Source organism: Crassostrea angulata, chromosome 4 (assembly GCF_025612915.1).
Source record: "Crassostrea angulata isolate pt1a10 chromosome 4, ASM2561291v2, whole genome shotgun sequence".
NCBI classification, from domain to species: Eukaryota; Metazoa; Mollusca; class Bivalvia; order Ostreida; family Ostreidae; genus Magallana; species Magallana angulata.
This window is the reverse complement of record NC_069114.1, coordinates 10,444,694-10,462,456: the sequence shown is the minus strand read 5'-3', so window position 1 is coordinate 10,462,456 and position 17,763 is coordinate 10,444,694. Positions and strand designations below refer to the sequence as shown.

At 35.1% G+C, this 17,763-nt stretch overlaps 2 protein-coding genes, 1 long non-coding RNA gene and 1 pseudogene across 3 annotated transcripts; 3 read left to right on the top strand and 1 right to left on the bottom strand.

Moving 5' to 3' along the window:
- The first annotated feature begins 1,754 nt into the window (after positions 1–1,754).
- On the top strand, positions 1,755–4,146 carry LOC128181484 (uncharacterized; annotated as a pseudogene).
- Positions 4,147–8,915: 4,769 nt separating this feature from the next.
- On the top strand, positions 8,916–10,041 carry LOC128181491 (uncharacterized). Its single transcript, XR_008243326.1, has 3 exons — positions 8,916–9,047; positions 9,397–9,497; positions 9,667–10,041. It is a non-coding gene; the product is annotated as an uncharacterized LOC128181491 (long non-coding RNA).
- A 67-nt stretch (positions 10,042–10,108) lies between these two features.
- LOC128181490 (uncharacterized) lies at positions 10,109–13,515 on the top strand. Its single transcript, XM_052849913.1, has 7 exons — positions 10,109–10,355; positions 10,664–10,773; positions 10,960–11,079; positions 12,285–12,434; positions 12,544–12,683; positions 12,849–13,049; positions 13,224–13,515. Exons 1-7 carry the CDS (start codon positions 10,179–10,181, stop codon positions 13,439–13,441), a joined length of 1,116 nt encoding a protein of 371 aa, XP_052705873.1. The 5' UTR covers positions 10,109–10,178; the 3' UTR covers positions 13,442–13,515.
- A 26-nt stretch (positions 13,516–13,541) lies between these two features.
- On the bottom strand, positions 13,542–16,881 carry LOC128180669 (uncharacterized). The gene is made up of 6 exons (XM_052848802.1): positions 16,799–16,881; positions 16,202–16,339; positions 15,777–15,859; positions 15,484–15,582; positions 15,090–15,202; positions 13,542–14,774 (listed from the first exon to the last, which is right to left on the bottom strand). Exons 1-6 carry the CDS (start codon positions 16,879–16,881, stop codon positions 13,896–13,898), a joined length of 1,395 nt encoding a protein of 464 aa, XP_052704762.1. The 3' UTR covers positions 13,542–13,895.
- Between the last annotated feature and the right edge of the window lie 882 nt (positions 16,882–17,763).

The window sequence follows — 17,763 nt, the reverse complement described above, 5'->3', positions numbered from 1 at the left end:
ATTTATAAAGGGTTGCTAATCTTGGTTTTCATTTACTTTTGAGTTTTGGTTATTTATATAAGTCATTGTCATACCTTATTCATAAATAAGTAAAGTTTTATTCTAATGTAGAGGTCAATTTCAGTCTCAATACAAAAATAAACACAACGCAAAGTACTGATAAAAACCAATACAGCACTGACCTGCAACATTATTTTGCATGAAGTATTCACTAAAAAGTTGACCTGTCATTCTGCGGATCTCTTTCCTTTCTACATTTATATCTTTAAAAATAATTTTAAAATATCTTTAAGAAATCTTAAAAACTGTGGAAAAGAAGGCAATGTTTAAGATTTTAGCATCTCATTCTTGCTCATAAGCGGGATGAACTTGTGTTAAAAATATTTAAAGAGAGCATGGTATAAAAGGAAAAGTTGTGTCTAAAATGGTTCACTATTAAAAAGCTAATGAAGAGTAACGAGGTTGTTATATGTATATATGTAGTGTTATATATATTTTATTGTGTGAACCCTCTTCTCTTTCTAATTGGACGCTTGTACCATTTCACTGTACCAGCTTTCATATAGAGACACGTCTTTATCCTTGTACATTATACTTAGAACCTCAACTTAAAGCTGAATACCGCCCGTAAAGAGGCACCGTCACACAGGTACCTGGGATTTCGTTACCTCCGATTGCACATCTTAAACTCGTGGTTGACGTGTAATATCTCTTTCGTGACCTTTGGATTTTTAGCATTTATTTATTATTTTGAGTGCATATTTTGTTTGTAAACAATGCATGTAACGTACTTGATGTTAGTATTATCTTGGCTTGAAAAAGTGCGTAAAATTTAATACTTTTATTGCAACCGAGTAACACGGCGAGGCAAGATGTACGTCCACACAGGTGAGACCTCTACAGCAAAGAACTTTGAACTGTTTAGAGGTCTGCACCTTATAAAGGGATTGAAGGGACAGCAGTGATGTAAGAGAGATATGGTGGACAGTGCCTATTTACGAGCGGTATTCAGCTTTAAGATCGATTCCTTTATTATCCAAAGTATCTCATTCCAAATAAATCGTTTTAGCAGGCAAAGGATGGAATTTAAACGGAAAATAATTAACATAAATTGTTTAGCATTTATTCTTTAAATTGATTCTCCAGCCTCCATACGTATCCCCTCCAAACAATTTATACAAATTAGAAAACTGTCGAAAAACGAAATACATAAAAAAGGACTTTAATGCCCTACTAATTGACTAAACAATTGTAATGTTATTTTATATATTTACATTTTTCAATGTCTTTGCCTGTGATATGATCACTATGTATCGATTTTTTTACTACACAGTCCAATAAATTCAAATGACGTATAATTTGGGCGCAAGCGGGGTTTGCTTTCTTATATTCTTATATTTAATCATACAATTGTTGAAAATTATAAGTAATGAGGAATCATTCTTTGAATATAATTAGGGTGATAATTATTTACGGTCGTGGCGTGATCAAATATATCATAAAGCACTTTGGGCTTTATTGGATTGATCACACCCCGACCAAATCATAACCTCATATTACTCAAAGAATGATTCCTTTAAAAATGTGTCAATACAAACATCTGAAATTGTTACTTCTGCATGCATGTTTTATATGGTGATTTAAATGAGCTCAACATAGATAAAGCAAACCATTTTGGACAGCATTATTTTGTGACCTAAATTGTAGACTTTAAATGAATCCTATATATGACCCGTCTATATACAAGTACAAGCCTGTAACTTAAAATTTGAATAATAATGGAGATAACCTTTTACAGGTGCCAACAGGCCGAATTCAATGATATGGTTGCCATCCACCATGTTGAGTTGTAAAGCTTTCCATTTTACTAGTAGAGTAACTTGAGGTAAGTTGCATGACTAACTTAAAATCTTAATGAAAGAAAATAAAAATTGTTTTGACTTTTAATCTTTTCTCTGTAGTCTACCAAAATAAATATAACACAAACCTTAATTTATAAACTTATACTGATTTACTTTTCATATTAAGTCCCTTTATTTATAAAAAGGTTTTTGACCATGGATCCCCGGTACAGTGCTCAGGATGTTGTATGCTGCACCCTGTGTCACACTTCTGTGGCCCCTATGTACTGTGAAGTTTGTCATATACATCTGTGTATAGATTGTGTAGAGAAACATTTGACCGATTCTTCCAACGTTCATAAAGTGGTGTCATTCAAATAATACTGCACCACTTTAAACTATCCCAAGTGTAGAAAACATCCCTCCAAACTATGTGAACTTCACTGTGAAAAGTGTAACATTCCTATTTGTGCTCATTGTATAACTGGAGATCATTTAGGTCACAGACCAATAGACATTTTCAAAAACTTTGACAACAGAAAAGAAGATTTACGGAGAGATTTACAGGAATTAGAAAAACATATCCATCCTAGATACAATGAAATTGCAACAAACATCCCAACTCAGAAAGCTGATCTGATCAAAAACTCACAGAAATTGACAACAGCAATCAACAAACAAGGAGATGTCTGGCACAGAGAAATAGACACTATTATTTCTTACCTGAGAAATAAGGTCAGTGAAATGGAATCCAATCACTTGAATGTTCTAAATAAACAGGGAGATGAAATCACACTCAATATCTCTGCAATTACAGAGAGCATTACTTGATTCCAAAGATGTCTGCCTTGTATCCGAGTACACATCCAGGAATGCTGAATTCAGAAAACTACCCCCTAAACTTAAAGTGTCCTTACCAAACTTTAGGCCTCAGGAAATAAATAGGGAAAAGTTTATTGAACAGTTTGGTTCTCTGTCAGAATTGTCTTTTACAAAAGAGGGAACTTATTACAGCATGCCGTCTGAAATAGTTGATTTCTTCCAAGTAGACCAGTCACTGATGGATGCACCCCGGGTCATTACAGTTATAGACACTTCGGAATATAAAAAAGCTTTTGAGTGTGGCCTGTCATAATGATGAAGAAGTCTGGACGTGTGGAAATACTAACGTGATGAAGCTCTATAATCTACAGAAAAAGCTCGTGAAATCAATCCAAACAAAATCAGGGAACACACCAGAAGACATATCAGTGACGATAAGTGGGAATCTAGTCTATACTGATCACATAGAGAGAACTCTAAACGTAGTAAAGGATGCAGAAATACAGACAGTGACTAGATTAGGAGAATGGATACCTCCAGGAGTATGTAGTTCCTTCTCTGGTGACCTCCTGGTTATCATGTACAGTGAAGATTATAAAGAAACAAAAGTTGTGCGCTTCTCTGGTTCCAGCGAAAGACAAAACATTCAATTTCATGATAATGGGCAGCCCCTCTTTTCATCTTGTGGTAGTATAAGTGAGAACAGGAACCTGGATATCTGTGTATCTGACTGGGGAGCCCATGCAATCGTAGTGGTCAATCAGTACGGAACTCCCCGGTTTACCTACACTGGTCCTTCTTCTACTACAACGGAATCATTTATACCATATGGCATCACAACGGACAGCCAGAGTCGGATCTTGACAGCAGAGTTTGACAAAAATCGCATCCATATATTGGACCAGAACGGACAGTTCCTCCGCTACATTGACAACTGTGATTTACAAGGTCCACGGGGTTTATCTGTGGACACCAAGGATAAAATTTTTGTGGCCGAGTCTAAAACAGGTAAAGTGAAGAAAATAAAGTATACCTCGTAATTTGATTCGTGTAAATAGGTACAAAATATTGCACGAGTTACATGAAATTTGTTTTAACTACAAATATGCTCCATATGATATTTGACTGGTGTAACTACATGTTAAATCACAGTATCAAAAACTCATATCATATATATAAGAACATGGTGTAATATTTCTATCCAATTGTATTCAACTATTATGTTTCATTCTACTATATGTCTTTAAGAAATAAGTTATTCTAAAAAATTTAAATCATACTAATCAGGTGTTAACATTCTGTCTAACTGTATCCATATATATAATGTTTCATGTCTTCATATTTACAAAAATGTTGTTTTAATCTTTAGGACAATAGAGGATAAAAATAATGATATTTTTTGTATATCACACTTATCGGACAATCATTCTTTGTACATCATTTTTCACAGTCATCCCACTTTGGAATATTGATTTTGTCTTAATTTTTGTGCATTAATAAACAAATAAATGTTTCTATAAAAAAACAAGGATTTTAAGAGTACTGTATAAGCATTACACGCACCATACAGGTACCTCTAATTTTGAAACAATTGTAGAGTTTTGGGCTTGAAAGAAGGAAGACATATCTAGATGATACGTATTTAATCAAAGTATGTAAAGCGTAGCAGGTTTATAGTCAAATTGTACGGTGAATATGCATGATTATTTCATAATGAGGTACAGCAATGATCCTGTTGAAGCTCTAAAAATATTAGTGTTAGAAAACCAACAAATGCTTCTTTGCAAGGAATGACAATGATATTTATCTCTGAAATTAAAAAAAGCAGTAAAAACATAATTGTTCTGGGTACCCAATGCTAGCATGTGCATATGTGATATAAAAATATCCATTTATATAAGTTTAAACTCATACTGTGTCGAGTTTAAGACAACTTAAAGAGAGGTTGCTTATTATCTTTAAATTATTTAATTAATCTTTCAGGCTGAATAACAAATAAGATATGGGAACTTAATCATGTCGCCATGGGCACAATAAGCAAACATTTATTTTTTGAATATGTGTAAGAAAAGATGAGACATTTTTTTTGGAAAAAAATTGTCGTTTGATTATATGTCCATAAGGACGTGGGTGTTAATTTAAGGTAACGAATTCCACAATTAAAACTCCTCTTATCCTAGAGGCGCTTTGAACCATAAAGACGCACAAAGGACAATGACAAAGGTTGCCTGATGAGTGACTGGTGAACTATAAAAGTGTCGATCGTATGATGTTGCCTATGCGCCCTGTGTCTCAGAGGTGGTTTTTTGAGCACCTGTTTGAACAATATTTAAGTGTTTGATTCAGCATTTCGATAACCAAAATATTTGAATACGCGTAACCTTCTCAATAAAACTTTGTTGTGTAATAGGATACAGAGTAAATAACTTAAGTAAAATAATCAACTTTGATTGTTTTGTAAATTATTTTTTATTTAAAAAAACCATCTGGAACAATGAATAACTTAAGGAATATCAATTGCTTAATTTGATCCCGTCTATTAGTTTACCGTCAGCCGAAGCCGGAAGCCACGCTTAGAGCACATCAATTGAATCCACGCTAAAGAGAAGAGTACAGAACGAAACGAACAATTGATGTTGTCAAATTTTAGGGACAACCATCCCTTCTTCGGGACAAAAGAAAAATAATACGTGGGTAGAAACAGAGAAAACAAAATCTCGCATCACAACTAAAACTACTAAAGAAACTATAAAAAGAACAACAACTACATATGTACATTTTAAGCAGTTTTGAATCACATTCTTAGAGAAAGTGTTGGCAATGTGGCTAATCGCTCTAAAGTAATCAATCAACTGCCAACTTCACGCCTGAATGAGTTAATTAACTTATTAAGATTGACGTCAATTCATTCATTTTTTATTTCCTCTTTCCAGAGATTGTAAACACGTACATATCAAAAAAATGTTAGTAATATAACATTATACAATACATCGAAGTTAATCTACATGTATGTACAAGTATCTATCTATCTATCTATCTAATTATCTAAGAGGCACTAACAAGCCAACAACACTCGTTATCTATAGTGTCGGATCAAATGATACACGGTTATAAGATGAGATATAACGACACGAACAATAAAGTAAAATATTGTCAAATTTTCGGGACAACCCATTCCTTCTTCAGGACAACAAAATAAAAACTACATATGAAAGAAGAAAAACATCTACAAAACTAGCACTAAAGTGAAAACTAAATAATATAAAACAAAAACCCAAATAATAAAAAAACACCGGATCGAAAATGTGGCAACTACATCTTTGTATTAAAGATTTCAAGCCCGAGAAAGAAAAATCCCGTCCGACGCAAACAGTAAGGTTTACTATTTTGAGAATAGACTAGAGTTGGATAGATTGATATTTATATTCTATTGAGAATTCAGACATTCTCATGGCAGATAAGTAAACCACCCTCCCCTTTAATCAATTAATTGCTAATTAATTGGAGCCAAGATTGTACTGTTTATTGTTTTAAGTAGTGTATTTGTTATGTTTTGAGAGTTACAAGTCAATAAATGAAGTAAACTTTACAAGGCTGTTTCTTTTAACCGGAGAGTCAAATAGTCTGGTAATTCTAGACTACATACAAGTATAAAAGAATCCTGATATTGAGAAAAAGAGAAGTATTCCCTAGAGAGCATCACAATTTTTGGTGTCAGAAGTGGGATCTGATATTTCAACATCAGGTCCAGCGATACGTCAGCTAAGATCTTGATAATTTTAAGGTCTAAAATCTACAGAAAATGTTCACTAGGGGTAGAGCTAAGCATGATGCAATGGCAAGTACAGATGATGAGAGTGTAAAGACTCTGAATGTAGAGTCCGACAACTACAAGAAAAATCAGATCATAAATAAAGATGCATATGCACTAGAAATATGTGAGAAACCCCAACATTGGAAAGTTCAGATGAAGAGGTAAACGGAGGACAGATAACTCCACCTACTATGCGCAGACGTATACTGTCTCCATGTAGTATTTCCAGAGAAAAATCAGCTACTTGTGACAATAGCCCAAGATGCAATGTAACGACCAGAAATCCAGTCATACATGCAGGCTTGAGAGACCCTCTCTGAAAACCGTAATCAGAATACAATGGGTGAGCCCGGTATTCTGGCCAATAACAGACAAGATGACATATATGCAGTCAATGTGATGGCACAGCAACCTAGAAGAGAGACAGCGAAGAACCCAGAATGTTTATCTGATCCCCTCAGTAAGATAAGAGTTACAACAAGGGAAAGTACTCTGTCAAGGAAGAGCAGCAGGAAACACAGAAGACAACATAGACCTGTCAAACAGAGCGATAGCAGTGAATCAGAAGATGATCCATCAGACGGTCACAGTTCCGATGCACATCAGTGTCAACAAGCAGACTATTCCGAGGAAAGAATCTTCCAAGCTTCCTGTTTTTACTGGGAAGGATAATTGGGCAATATGGCATTCAAGATTTGAAACTGTTGCTGAACTCTGCAAATGGGACAAAAAAGAAAAAATTGCGATAAATCCTACCCAGGATACAGGGATCTGCTGCTGATTTCACCTTTGGACAACTGAAAGCGACAACTCTCAAGAACTACAGAGAATTAATCAGAGAGCTGAAGAGCCGCTACGGGAAAATAGAGTCATGCAAGAGCTACAGAACAAAAATTTAATTACAGGAGACAATTGAAGTACGAGTCTCCAGAAGAATTTGCAGCAGAACTCAAGAGGCTATATGACAAAGCGCACCACACTAGAGATACCAGAACTAGGCGTGAGGATCTAGTGTCACAGCAGGACTCAATGATTACCAGGCGCGTATCCATGTGGAATTGAATAAGGATCACCAGAAGAAGCTGCCCTGCATGTTATACATTACAACGAGGTAGTATATTATAGGGTAAATTCCGCAAGGAACGATGGGTATACCACAAACCATGGATCTTTGAGGCAAGGAAATGTACAAGTCGATGATGAGGACCACAGTTCAACAAACCAAAACAATGGAGCACTCGGTTGGAATGATGACAGAAGCAAAGCGAAGAGAAACTTCGGGAAAATCAAACAGTTATGTTTTGCCTGTCATCAGCCGGGACATTTCATTAGGGAATGTCCGAACAGGAACAAGAATACTATGAATTTTTCTAGAGAGCCTCAAAGACAAACACTGAACCCAAGAGAATTTAGACCAAAACAAAGGACAGAAGAGACTCAAACTGAGAACCCGATAATGCTTTAAACTGCAAGGGGTTGCCTCTGCAGGCCTAGAGGAGACCCATGAGATATTAAAAGATAATGTCTGACTGATAATGGAATGGAGTCAGCCAAAAAGCTAGGTGTAATCCAAAGTAAATCAGAAGATGTAATAAGAAGAGGAAAAACTTTAGATGATGGTTTTTATGTATCGGGAAAATTTGAAAAGGTTGACGTCATGTTTACGATTGACACAGGAGCATCGAAAACCATGATATCAGAGGAATGTACAAGAAGATCCCAGAGGATACAAGAGCAAAACTATTACAAGCCGCATCACTCAGGAGTGCTGATAACTCAAACATTCAAGAATATGGTAAAGCTGTCTCTGAAGTCGAATAAGGAGGAGAAAAGTTACAGCAAGAGATCATAGTAGCCAACATTTCCGATGAGGGACTATTGGGAATGGACATTTTGTAGAACGGTCCGAGTGGACCAGCTGATATAATGCTATCACAGTTTCATAGATTGGCAAGGCCGAAGGATACTAGGATTCCGTGTGGGGATGCCTGAAAAGATACTAACAGTGAAGTCGAGTGACACTTACAATATTCCAAGCGAGAGTGAGGCTGTGATAGAGGTGGAACTAGATCTTGATGAAACAGATGAAGACTATAATAGAACCAACTGAACTTTTTACAACTCAATGTGATGTTATAGAAGCTCATGAAGTTGCTAAAATAAAAAGCGATCCAATTAATAAGAATTTGGCAGTAATGGTTATAGACCCATTCTCAAAATCAGCTAAGATTATGAAACATGAAGTAATAGCGCATTTATAAGGGAGTGAAGTTACGACTTTGGCGGATTTTGAGGAACAAAAAGAAGTTGCCCGAATGGTCCAACAAGAGTCGCCAAGCAAAGCAGAGGCTGAAGATTCTAACAGTTCAGGAAGTGAATCTATTCCACTTCAATTGAAACTTCCGAATAAGAAGACAATATATGATCCAGGAGAACCCAGAAGAGTGAAAACGAGAGCGGAAACATCATGCCAACCTAGGAAGAAGACCAGCAGTGAAATCCAAAGTTGTGAAAAAGGACTGATGATGTTATTGAAGTGTTTAGGTCGATATGTATTAAGATATGGTATGGTGAGTTAAGTGTATTTATATTTAACATAGCCTGATGTAAATTTTTGAGTGTGTTTGTTTACTTTGTCTGAGATATAGAAAATTCATATTATTGTATCTGTTTATGATATTTATTATTGTTTCATGAGGACATTGAAACTTAAATGGAGGGGAAAATGTGGAGCCAAAGCATTAGCTATTGTTGAAATATCGTGTTAATATAACTTCTTCATGTTATGAATATTCATTTTTAATATTTGTTAATATTTGTTACTTCCCCATTTCTCGATCAATCAGCTGATCAGCGGTATTTTTTAATGTTGATACGACCCCTGTACCTCACTCGTGTTTGTTGTTTATATATTTACAGGGTGGACTATATTGACCGACAGTGGTTTCGCCATCGAGTAGTCAGGGTCCAGGACTGGTCAGTGTTTTGGCGGACAGTGCGCACCAACAACGACGTTGAAGGTATGTTAATAAGTCAATTATGTTTTCCAATGATAGAAAAAAAGTGATGTAATTTTGATGTAAATTAAGAATCATATAATAAAATTTTGAAATAAAATAAATATTAATAAATACTGAAAAAACTAATGCAATTAACTAATGCACCATTATTAATAATCCTTTTTTTCAGGCTAGCACACCCGACTGAACACATTGGCCAGGCACAGGGGGGTGTCCCATTCTACAAATTAGTGCTACAAATGCGACAGGAAGCAGAAGTGGTTGATGTTGCTTTGCGATCTGCGGACTTGGAGAGGGAGACTAACCGGCTATACACTGCCCTTGAGAAGAGGATCCAGAAAGCCTGGGATGAGTACATAGAAGGAGCTTGGACCACCAGTCACTTTTTGCAAGCGATATCATCGTGTTACAGCTCGTCCGTCAACACCGAGTGATCGAACTCTTCTAATAAGATGTGAAGACTATGTGATGACTGACTAACACTCGAAATGTGTTTAACAGTGACTAACAGTATTTAATTATGTGTGTCATGTAGTGATTATAATTGTTGTTTTTGTGTGTTAGTTAGGGTCTTCCGTTTCCGACGGAAGACCCTCTTGTTATTCTATAGGGTCGGAAAGTCTCGTCATGTGACCCGCGAGATATAACGAGAAAACGTACTTCCGGGCAGTTGCTGCAATAATGGCGCTATCAATAATATACTGGGCTCGATATGTAGATGGCCATACAAAGCTTACTAGGAAGAGCGAGAAAGCCGTGGATAGCGACAGGGTGCTAAAGTTCGTTTTAGACAAAGAATATCACGTGATATCGGCGGTGGTTCAAGCTTCAATGCGAGACACTTCATACAAAGTTCAGGTATGTACAAAATATTTAGCCGTCTTCATCCCTACATTTAATCAACCAGGGTAAAACTATGCATCGAATTTTTTCTTTAAGTTAACAATATCGCTTTCTGCGATCAAGAAATGTGCTACATTGTATATTTTTAACCTTAAGTTCGTCATTGTTGCCGTTGTAAATAACCCCTACCCCCACTTTTAGTCTTTAATAGATATATTTGTTTTTAATAATATGTATAAGTATTTCCCACTATAAATACAATATGTCAATATATTCATACACGCAAAGTTGCTTCACAGACATTTCATTAATTTTTTACAAAGATATTTCTGGAAAATGAAGATGATGATGCAGGAACAATTATATCATCAACCTGTGAATGCCCTATGGGTCAGTTTCGCTGCCACCATGTAGCTGCTGCACTTCTGTTTGGGTAATCATTACTAATCTATTATCATACACATGTAAATCAGCATTCTTGTGTTAATCATGGTTGTAATAAGTGTTAAATGTATATTGTCAGCTGATTTTTTGCATTCCAGTGTCTATTAAGTTCAGTTTAATGAATAAATCTATATGATAGCTTATCTAAACATTGGGATTAATGATGATATTTAAGATATAAAAGAGCAAGTAAGACAGATGTGAAGTGCAGCTGGATCAAGCATCCAAAATCGGCACCTCCCAAATCCACAACAACCATGGCGGAAATGTATCCACCCAGGCAACAAGATTATAGGTAAATCACCAGGACACTTATGCAATATATTTTGTTAAAATGTCAGTGCTAGGCAAAATCAGATTTTTATAAACCATAATGATACCATTTCTATAAAATGTGAATTCAGAGCATTAAAAAGAGAGATGACAGATGCCGACAGATCATATTTGTATGATCAGCTAGGTCTTTTGGGTAGATTTACAGGTTTGATCAACAATTATCATTTTATCCCTGTTTGAGGGAAAACTGTTTCCTCTATATGAGGCCCTTTTATTTTTACGTAAATATTGTATTAATGTTGTGCATGGATATGAATTTATTTTCAAAAAAGCCTTTGTTTCTTTCAGTTTGCATGTGCATGTAACAAAAATTATTGAACTTTTCAAGCTGAACACCTTTTTGTAAATATGCATTAATTGTTCGCCATATTTCTCTTTTACCACTGTTATCCCTACATCCCCTTTAAAAGCTGCAGCTCTCATATCAGTTAAAAGTATATCGTTGAAGAGGTCTCACCCGTGAGGATGTAAATCTTGCTTCGCAATGCTATTTACAAATAGAATTTGCACATATAATATTTAAAGAAAGAAATGCATAAAATCCAAAGACCATGAAAGGAACACTAAATGTCGGCCACAAGTTAAAATCAAAGGGTTTATATACCTGTAGATAGATACCTGTGTGACTGTGCTTATTTACAGGTGGTGTTCAGCTTTAAGAAACATTCATTAAATGAATATTTCAACAACTGATATGTAAAGAAAATTATCTATGCAGGAAAAATGATCTCGCAACATAATTCATCTTTCTGTTAAATATGGTTAACCTAATGATATATATTCCAATTGACACAAGCATTGTCGAGAAATTTTTTTATCAAGGCAATATCATTTTTTTTGTATATACATAATTGTCACACTTACACCTATATTGATTACACATGTTCATATGAAAACTATGACATCCTTTTGTTGGCCATATGATTTCTTTATTTAATCTTTGCAGCTATGCATTGGATTTTGTCTAAAGAACCTGAATGTGAGGAAATGCCAGCATTACTTATTGAGGACCAGCTTACAAGTGAAGAGTACATGAATGCCCAGTGCAAGTCTTCATATCTGAGGTACTTTTGAAATTATAATACTGCTCTCTTTCTCTCTCTCTCTCATCTCTCAATCTATAAATATGTAATAATAAATTTTTTTTCTGGTTCATTGCAATAGGGACAAGCTTGTTATTTCTTCGGAAAATGTCATTAAGACTGCATGGATGACTACAGGTCAACGAGAGAATTCGTTATGGGCAGCTGTTCGCAAGTTACGAATAACTGCATCAAATTTTGGGCAAGTTATCGGAGCTATCAGGAGAAATCGGTAATTCATTGATTTCAACATATATTGATTTCTTAAATAACTATAATCTTTTATCTAAATCTTTTTTATTATAATAAGAAATAATTTAGAATCTTAATTTTATTTTTAGGCTAACTTTATCCTTGAAGAAAAGGTTACTCAGTGCTTACAATCTTGAGAAGAGACCTTCTATTCAGTGGGGACTTACACATGAAAAGGTTGCAATAGATAGCTATTGTAAGCTTTCAGAGGTGTCTGTATTGCAGACAGGTAAACATTTATACTGTCAAACTCAAATCTTGGCATAAAACCTGTTCATCTTCAATGTTCATTTGAATCATTATTATTGATTGAATCATTTTTTTTTTAATTATGTGATATGAAACTAATTTATGATACAGTTTATGAAACATTTTATTTTACTTTCAATTAAAGGTATTTGGCTCCATGAATCAGGAGTTCTTGGAGCTTCTCCTGATGGATTTGTCCAGGGTGATCCTAAAACGTGTAATATGAATGTCCACCTTCAAAGTAAACTGACAGCATCACCAGCAATTTTAGAGGTGAAATGTCCGTTTTCAGCAAGAGCGATGTCCATAAAGGATGCTTGTGCAAACTTGAAAGATTTTTTTCTAGGTAGGTTCAGAGATTGATTAGAAAGATTTGCATACAAAACATTCATTATGTTGAGGTTAAAATTAAATACTGTATGTTACCAATAACCCATCCTTAGGTTTGATTGCATTAATGAAACCTAGTAAATTTTAGCTCTTGTGAGTTTTTCTTTAATAATTTTTCTTAATATTTTAGAGTGCGACTCTGAGGGCACTTTGCGTCTCAAAGAGAGCCATGACTATTGGCATCAAGTTCAAGGCCAACTTTATCTAACAGGAACTTCATGTTGTGATTTCGTTGTTTGGACACCAGTCAGTATGGAAGTTATTCGCATTCTTAAAGATGACTCATGGCAATGCCACTTGAAAAACATGATTGAATTTTATTTCAATGTTTTTTTTACCCTCTCTTAATTAAAAACTTGGCAGACTGTAATTCAGAAATTTTCTATTTACTGTTTATTTTCCTATTGATACATTAAATTACTCTAGACAAAACAATTCATTTTGTTTAACTGTTTAATTCTGATCAAAGCAAACATCAGCATGTGTCAGTTCACAGTGTGTAAAAGTGGTTAATAACGAAATGACCTTAACTACACATCATCATTCATGTAGTAGTGTACAGCAAAAGTTTAACAAGTGCTACATATATCTACACTCTGCCCCAGATTATTATTTCCAACACCTGTGTTCATCATTTGACAAGATGGAAGAGGTGTTTCAAAATATTTACATTATAAAATATTTTGAACTTTGAGGCATTAATAAATAAAAAAAAATAAATTTACTATAGGCCTAAGCAAAATGTCAAAGCAAAGATATCTTTGGACATGGTATAAGACATGGTCTGAAGCTCAGAATTACACTAATTAGGAATTTCATATTTATCGGCTATTTCCTTCAGTAGGGGAGATTGCAAATTTACAAGTGCCACACATAATTGAAAAATCTTTGTGGACAAATGTCTGTATTGTGAAGGTATATGGTCTAGAATACAGTAGTTCTTGATTCTTTCATTTGCACGCTCCACGTGAATTCGACTTCTCCCAATCTTGTAACATAACTGTGCTTCTTCCTTTGTAAAATGAGATTTTGATGAAAGGAAAGGTGGTATGTTTAATGTTACACCTGATGGAAGTTTGTCGAAAATGTTAAACCCCTTATCTGCAAGGATCATGTCACCTGGCTTTAACATATCCAAAACTCCACAATGATCGACTATGGCAGCATCAGAGGTGGAACCAGGATAGAGTTCGGAACAATACACAAGTGCCCCGTTTGGTGCTACACAAGTAACAGCCTTTGCTGTATGGCGACTTTTATAGTTGCTATAAGATAAGGACTGGCTGTTCATATTTGAGGGTACATCCTGGGTAATCTCTGTGGCATCCATAGCGATTCTTGCCGAGGAGAACTCCTCGAATGATTTTGGCATTGATCCTTTGCACTTTAACTGGGAAGGTATTCCTACAGTTTTCATCACTCCTTCGAATAGAATTTCATGAAGCGCTGCAACATATGTATTGAAGATATTGGATACTGTAGATTTGCTGGTGTTGAATCTTTCCGCCAAATCTAGATCCCTGAGATTCAGACGCAATTTCATAAGGGTCATAAGGAGTTGGTCACTGGTACTAAATCCTTGTACTGTCCATCCACTGAAATAGTTAAATGGACGCATCCTCTCCAAAACATTGACCAACACATTGAATACCTCGGTGGGAAATGATGTATATAATAGCATCTGTAAATTAAAACATGCATGTCAAATAATTTTATTCATACTATCACTATATTACATGTGATATACTTTTAGTTAGGAATTTTAACCATCTTTTTCAGGTAGAACTAAAAGCTCTATCAGTACATGCAGTATGAAAATGTTATGTTCTACCTGTGAAATCATAGTTATATAGAACAAATTAATCTTTAAGAACTACAATGTATATATATGATTTACAAAATCAACAACTCGATACATTATCTTTTTTCTTTAAAAAAAAAAAAACATGTATAGAACAGTCAATTTGAATCTGTGGAATACACTCGTGTAACAAACCTTGTCTGGGTCTTGTATTATGTTTCTTATGGTAAAAGGTTGTTTTCTTAATCTTAGAGATTCTAATTCTCTTTGGAGGTCTTTGGCTTTTTCTTCCAAATCATTTACACTTTCTGTAATGTTAACAAAAGCTATAAGCAATTTTTTCTTTAAATCTTACTTATGTTGAGAAATGTTTAATAGAGAATATAAGCCTTTGTCTGCAGGCATATAATAGAATAAGTTAATATGCCCATTTCCTCCAACTATAGACATACAGAAAATTGTTATAGAAACTTCATTTTTACTGTAATGTCATATTTTGAGTAATGAAATTTGAAGTTTGCTCATATTTTTCTTTCCCTAATGATTCAAATTATAATTAAGTAATTAATTTATCTAAGAACATGTGTACCCTCTGATGTCTCCGGTAAAGAAACAGCATAGCAGTGATCATGATCAGTGTTGCTGCCTTGCACATCTTTGGACAATGTTTCCACAGGACCTGTTCTATCTGCAAACCAAACAAATTAATTTCATGGTTTTTTTTTGTCATTAATGGTTTCATTGTGAAAATGTTTATACTCCATTCTTTATTCACATATATTATTCATTAAGAATATCTCATTTAAAACTTTCGCAAGCAAGACCAAGTATTCTGATGTTTCTGTATGGGAGTAAAGTGTAAGAATATGAAAAACGTATAACCTTCAAAGGAATCTGGAGCATCATTACAGTGTTCATGGTTTGATTTTGCTTTCTCTTCTATTTCTCCTTCAACAAGTCTAAGTCTGTAAAATTGAATGACATACTGTTGCATTTTTTTTTTTGAAAAATAAAAACACATTTGCTTCATGTGATTTAAATTGTACCAGTACTTGGAATCGTAAATTATTGTTGATATACATTATTGTGTACAACTTCCTCCCTTTAAGGAGAGAAGGGATATTATTATAAGTTCATAAGTAAAAATTAAAATTCTCTATCCTACAGCTCAGTGAAATTGTCAAATAAGTAAACACAGAGAGAGATGATTGAGTCAAAAAGTACAAGTCAAGAAGAGTGCTTCCACTGTGTAAAGTAGTACATAAACTTAAACTATACATGGTCAATGTAGAGTTCTAAACATTTACCTTTTTGGCTTAGAATGGTCTGGAAAGCAACCAAGATTTTTGCTATAAGCAAAAATTGTTGGTCCATTTTCCTTTACACCATCCTTAAAATGACAGCTACACAGCCTGTCGTTGGCGGTATAGGCTCTATCTGCTCTCCTGTAAAGACAAGATTAACCATGTTAACAGAGGATTTTAACATAGGTATAATACAAACTGGACCGCCATCTTTACAAATATTTGGTGGTGTTTTTTTTATTTCTTAACTTTCCTTTTTTTAAAGATTTACTATTTGTTATTTCCTTAAAATTTAAAACAATTCAAAATGCCTATTGCGCCAATCACCCTCATCAACCTAGCTATTCTTCTCTCGCGCACAAACACATCACATGCATCCAACTATATTTAATATTATCACAAAAGAATTATGCTGCAAATTTAACTCAGACTTGGCGATGTAAAGTACAGTTTGAAAGATCTCGTTACAAAACTAAATCTATTAACTTTTCACGCCGAAATGACAGTACAGTGGACTTTAGCATAAACACTGCACCGTGACCTTGAATTACGCTTTTCTTATCTACTTTCAAAATAAAACAGGTGAAATTGCATATTTACCTGCACCTCTGTATCCACTTATTCCTTTCCTTCGGATTTGTTGGAAATCTAAACAAGCTGCACGTTCTTTTCGCCCCTGTCATATCATAGGCGTCGGAACCGGGGGGGCTAGGGGGGGCTTAGCCCCCCCACTTTTTTTGCAAAGTTATACCTAACCATTAGAAACATACCATGATAGAGGGTTCAGCCCCCCCACTTTTTCTCGCAGGAAAGATTAATGTTCCTAAATTTATACCTTGAAAGATTGAGAAGTTGGATTTAGGAGCATACTAGTCCCCCCCCCCCCCCCCCCCCCCCCACCACGGATTAGGAATTTCATGATTTTGAAAAAAAAAATTTGGGTAAACATTTTTTCTTTTGGAAATATAGGTATACTCCCCCCCCCCCCCCCCCCCCCCCCCCCCCACGGATTAGGATTTCCATGATTTTGGAAATTACTTTTTTCTCAATATTTCTGAGGATTAGTCTAGCCCCCCCACTTTCAATTTGGTTCCGACGCCAGTGCATATGATTGCATCCGAATGCAAAACATAGCGGCATCTCGTCTGCTGCCCGGAAGTTGTAAATCGAAAGTGAAAGTAAACGAGACTTTCCGACCCTATTGTTTCTTTTCCTTATTATTATTTTATTTTTTTTCTGACTTTTTTCGAACGCTATTTCTCGTCAACTTCTCGACCGATTTGCATGAAATTTACAGGACGTATCGAGCATTAACAGCACTTGATATAAAAAAAAATCTGGCTGATGACGTCACTTCCGGTTTGAGATTTTGAGGATTTAGTGAATTTTTAAGGACCATTTTGTCCACGTAACTTCTCAAAATCTAATTGCGATAGAAATATGAAACTTTCAGGGATAGTAGATGAATGTCTGTAGATGATCCTATTTATTTGATATTTTGAAAAATGCGCAAGGCGGCGAAGCTCGCCCGAGCTCGAAAATTGGCACCAATTTTTTTCACGAAG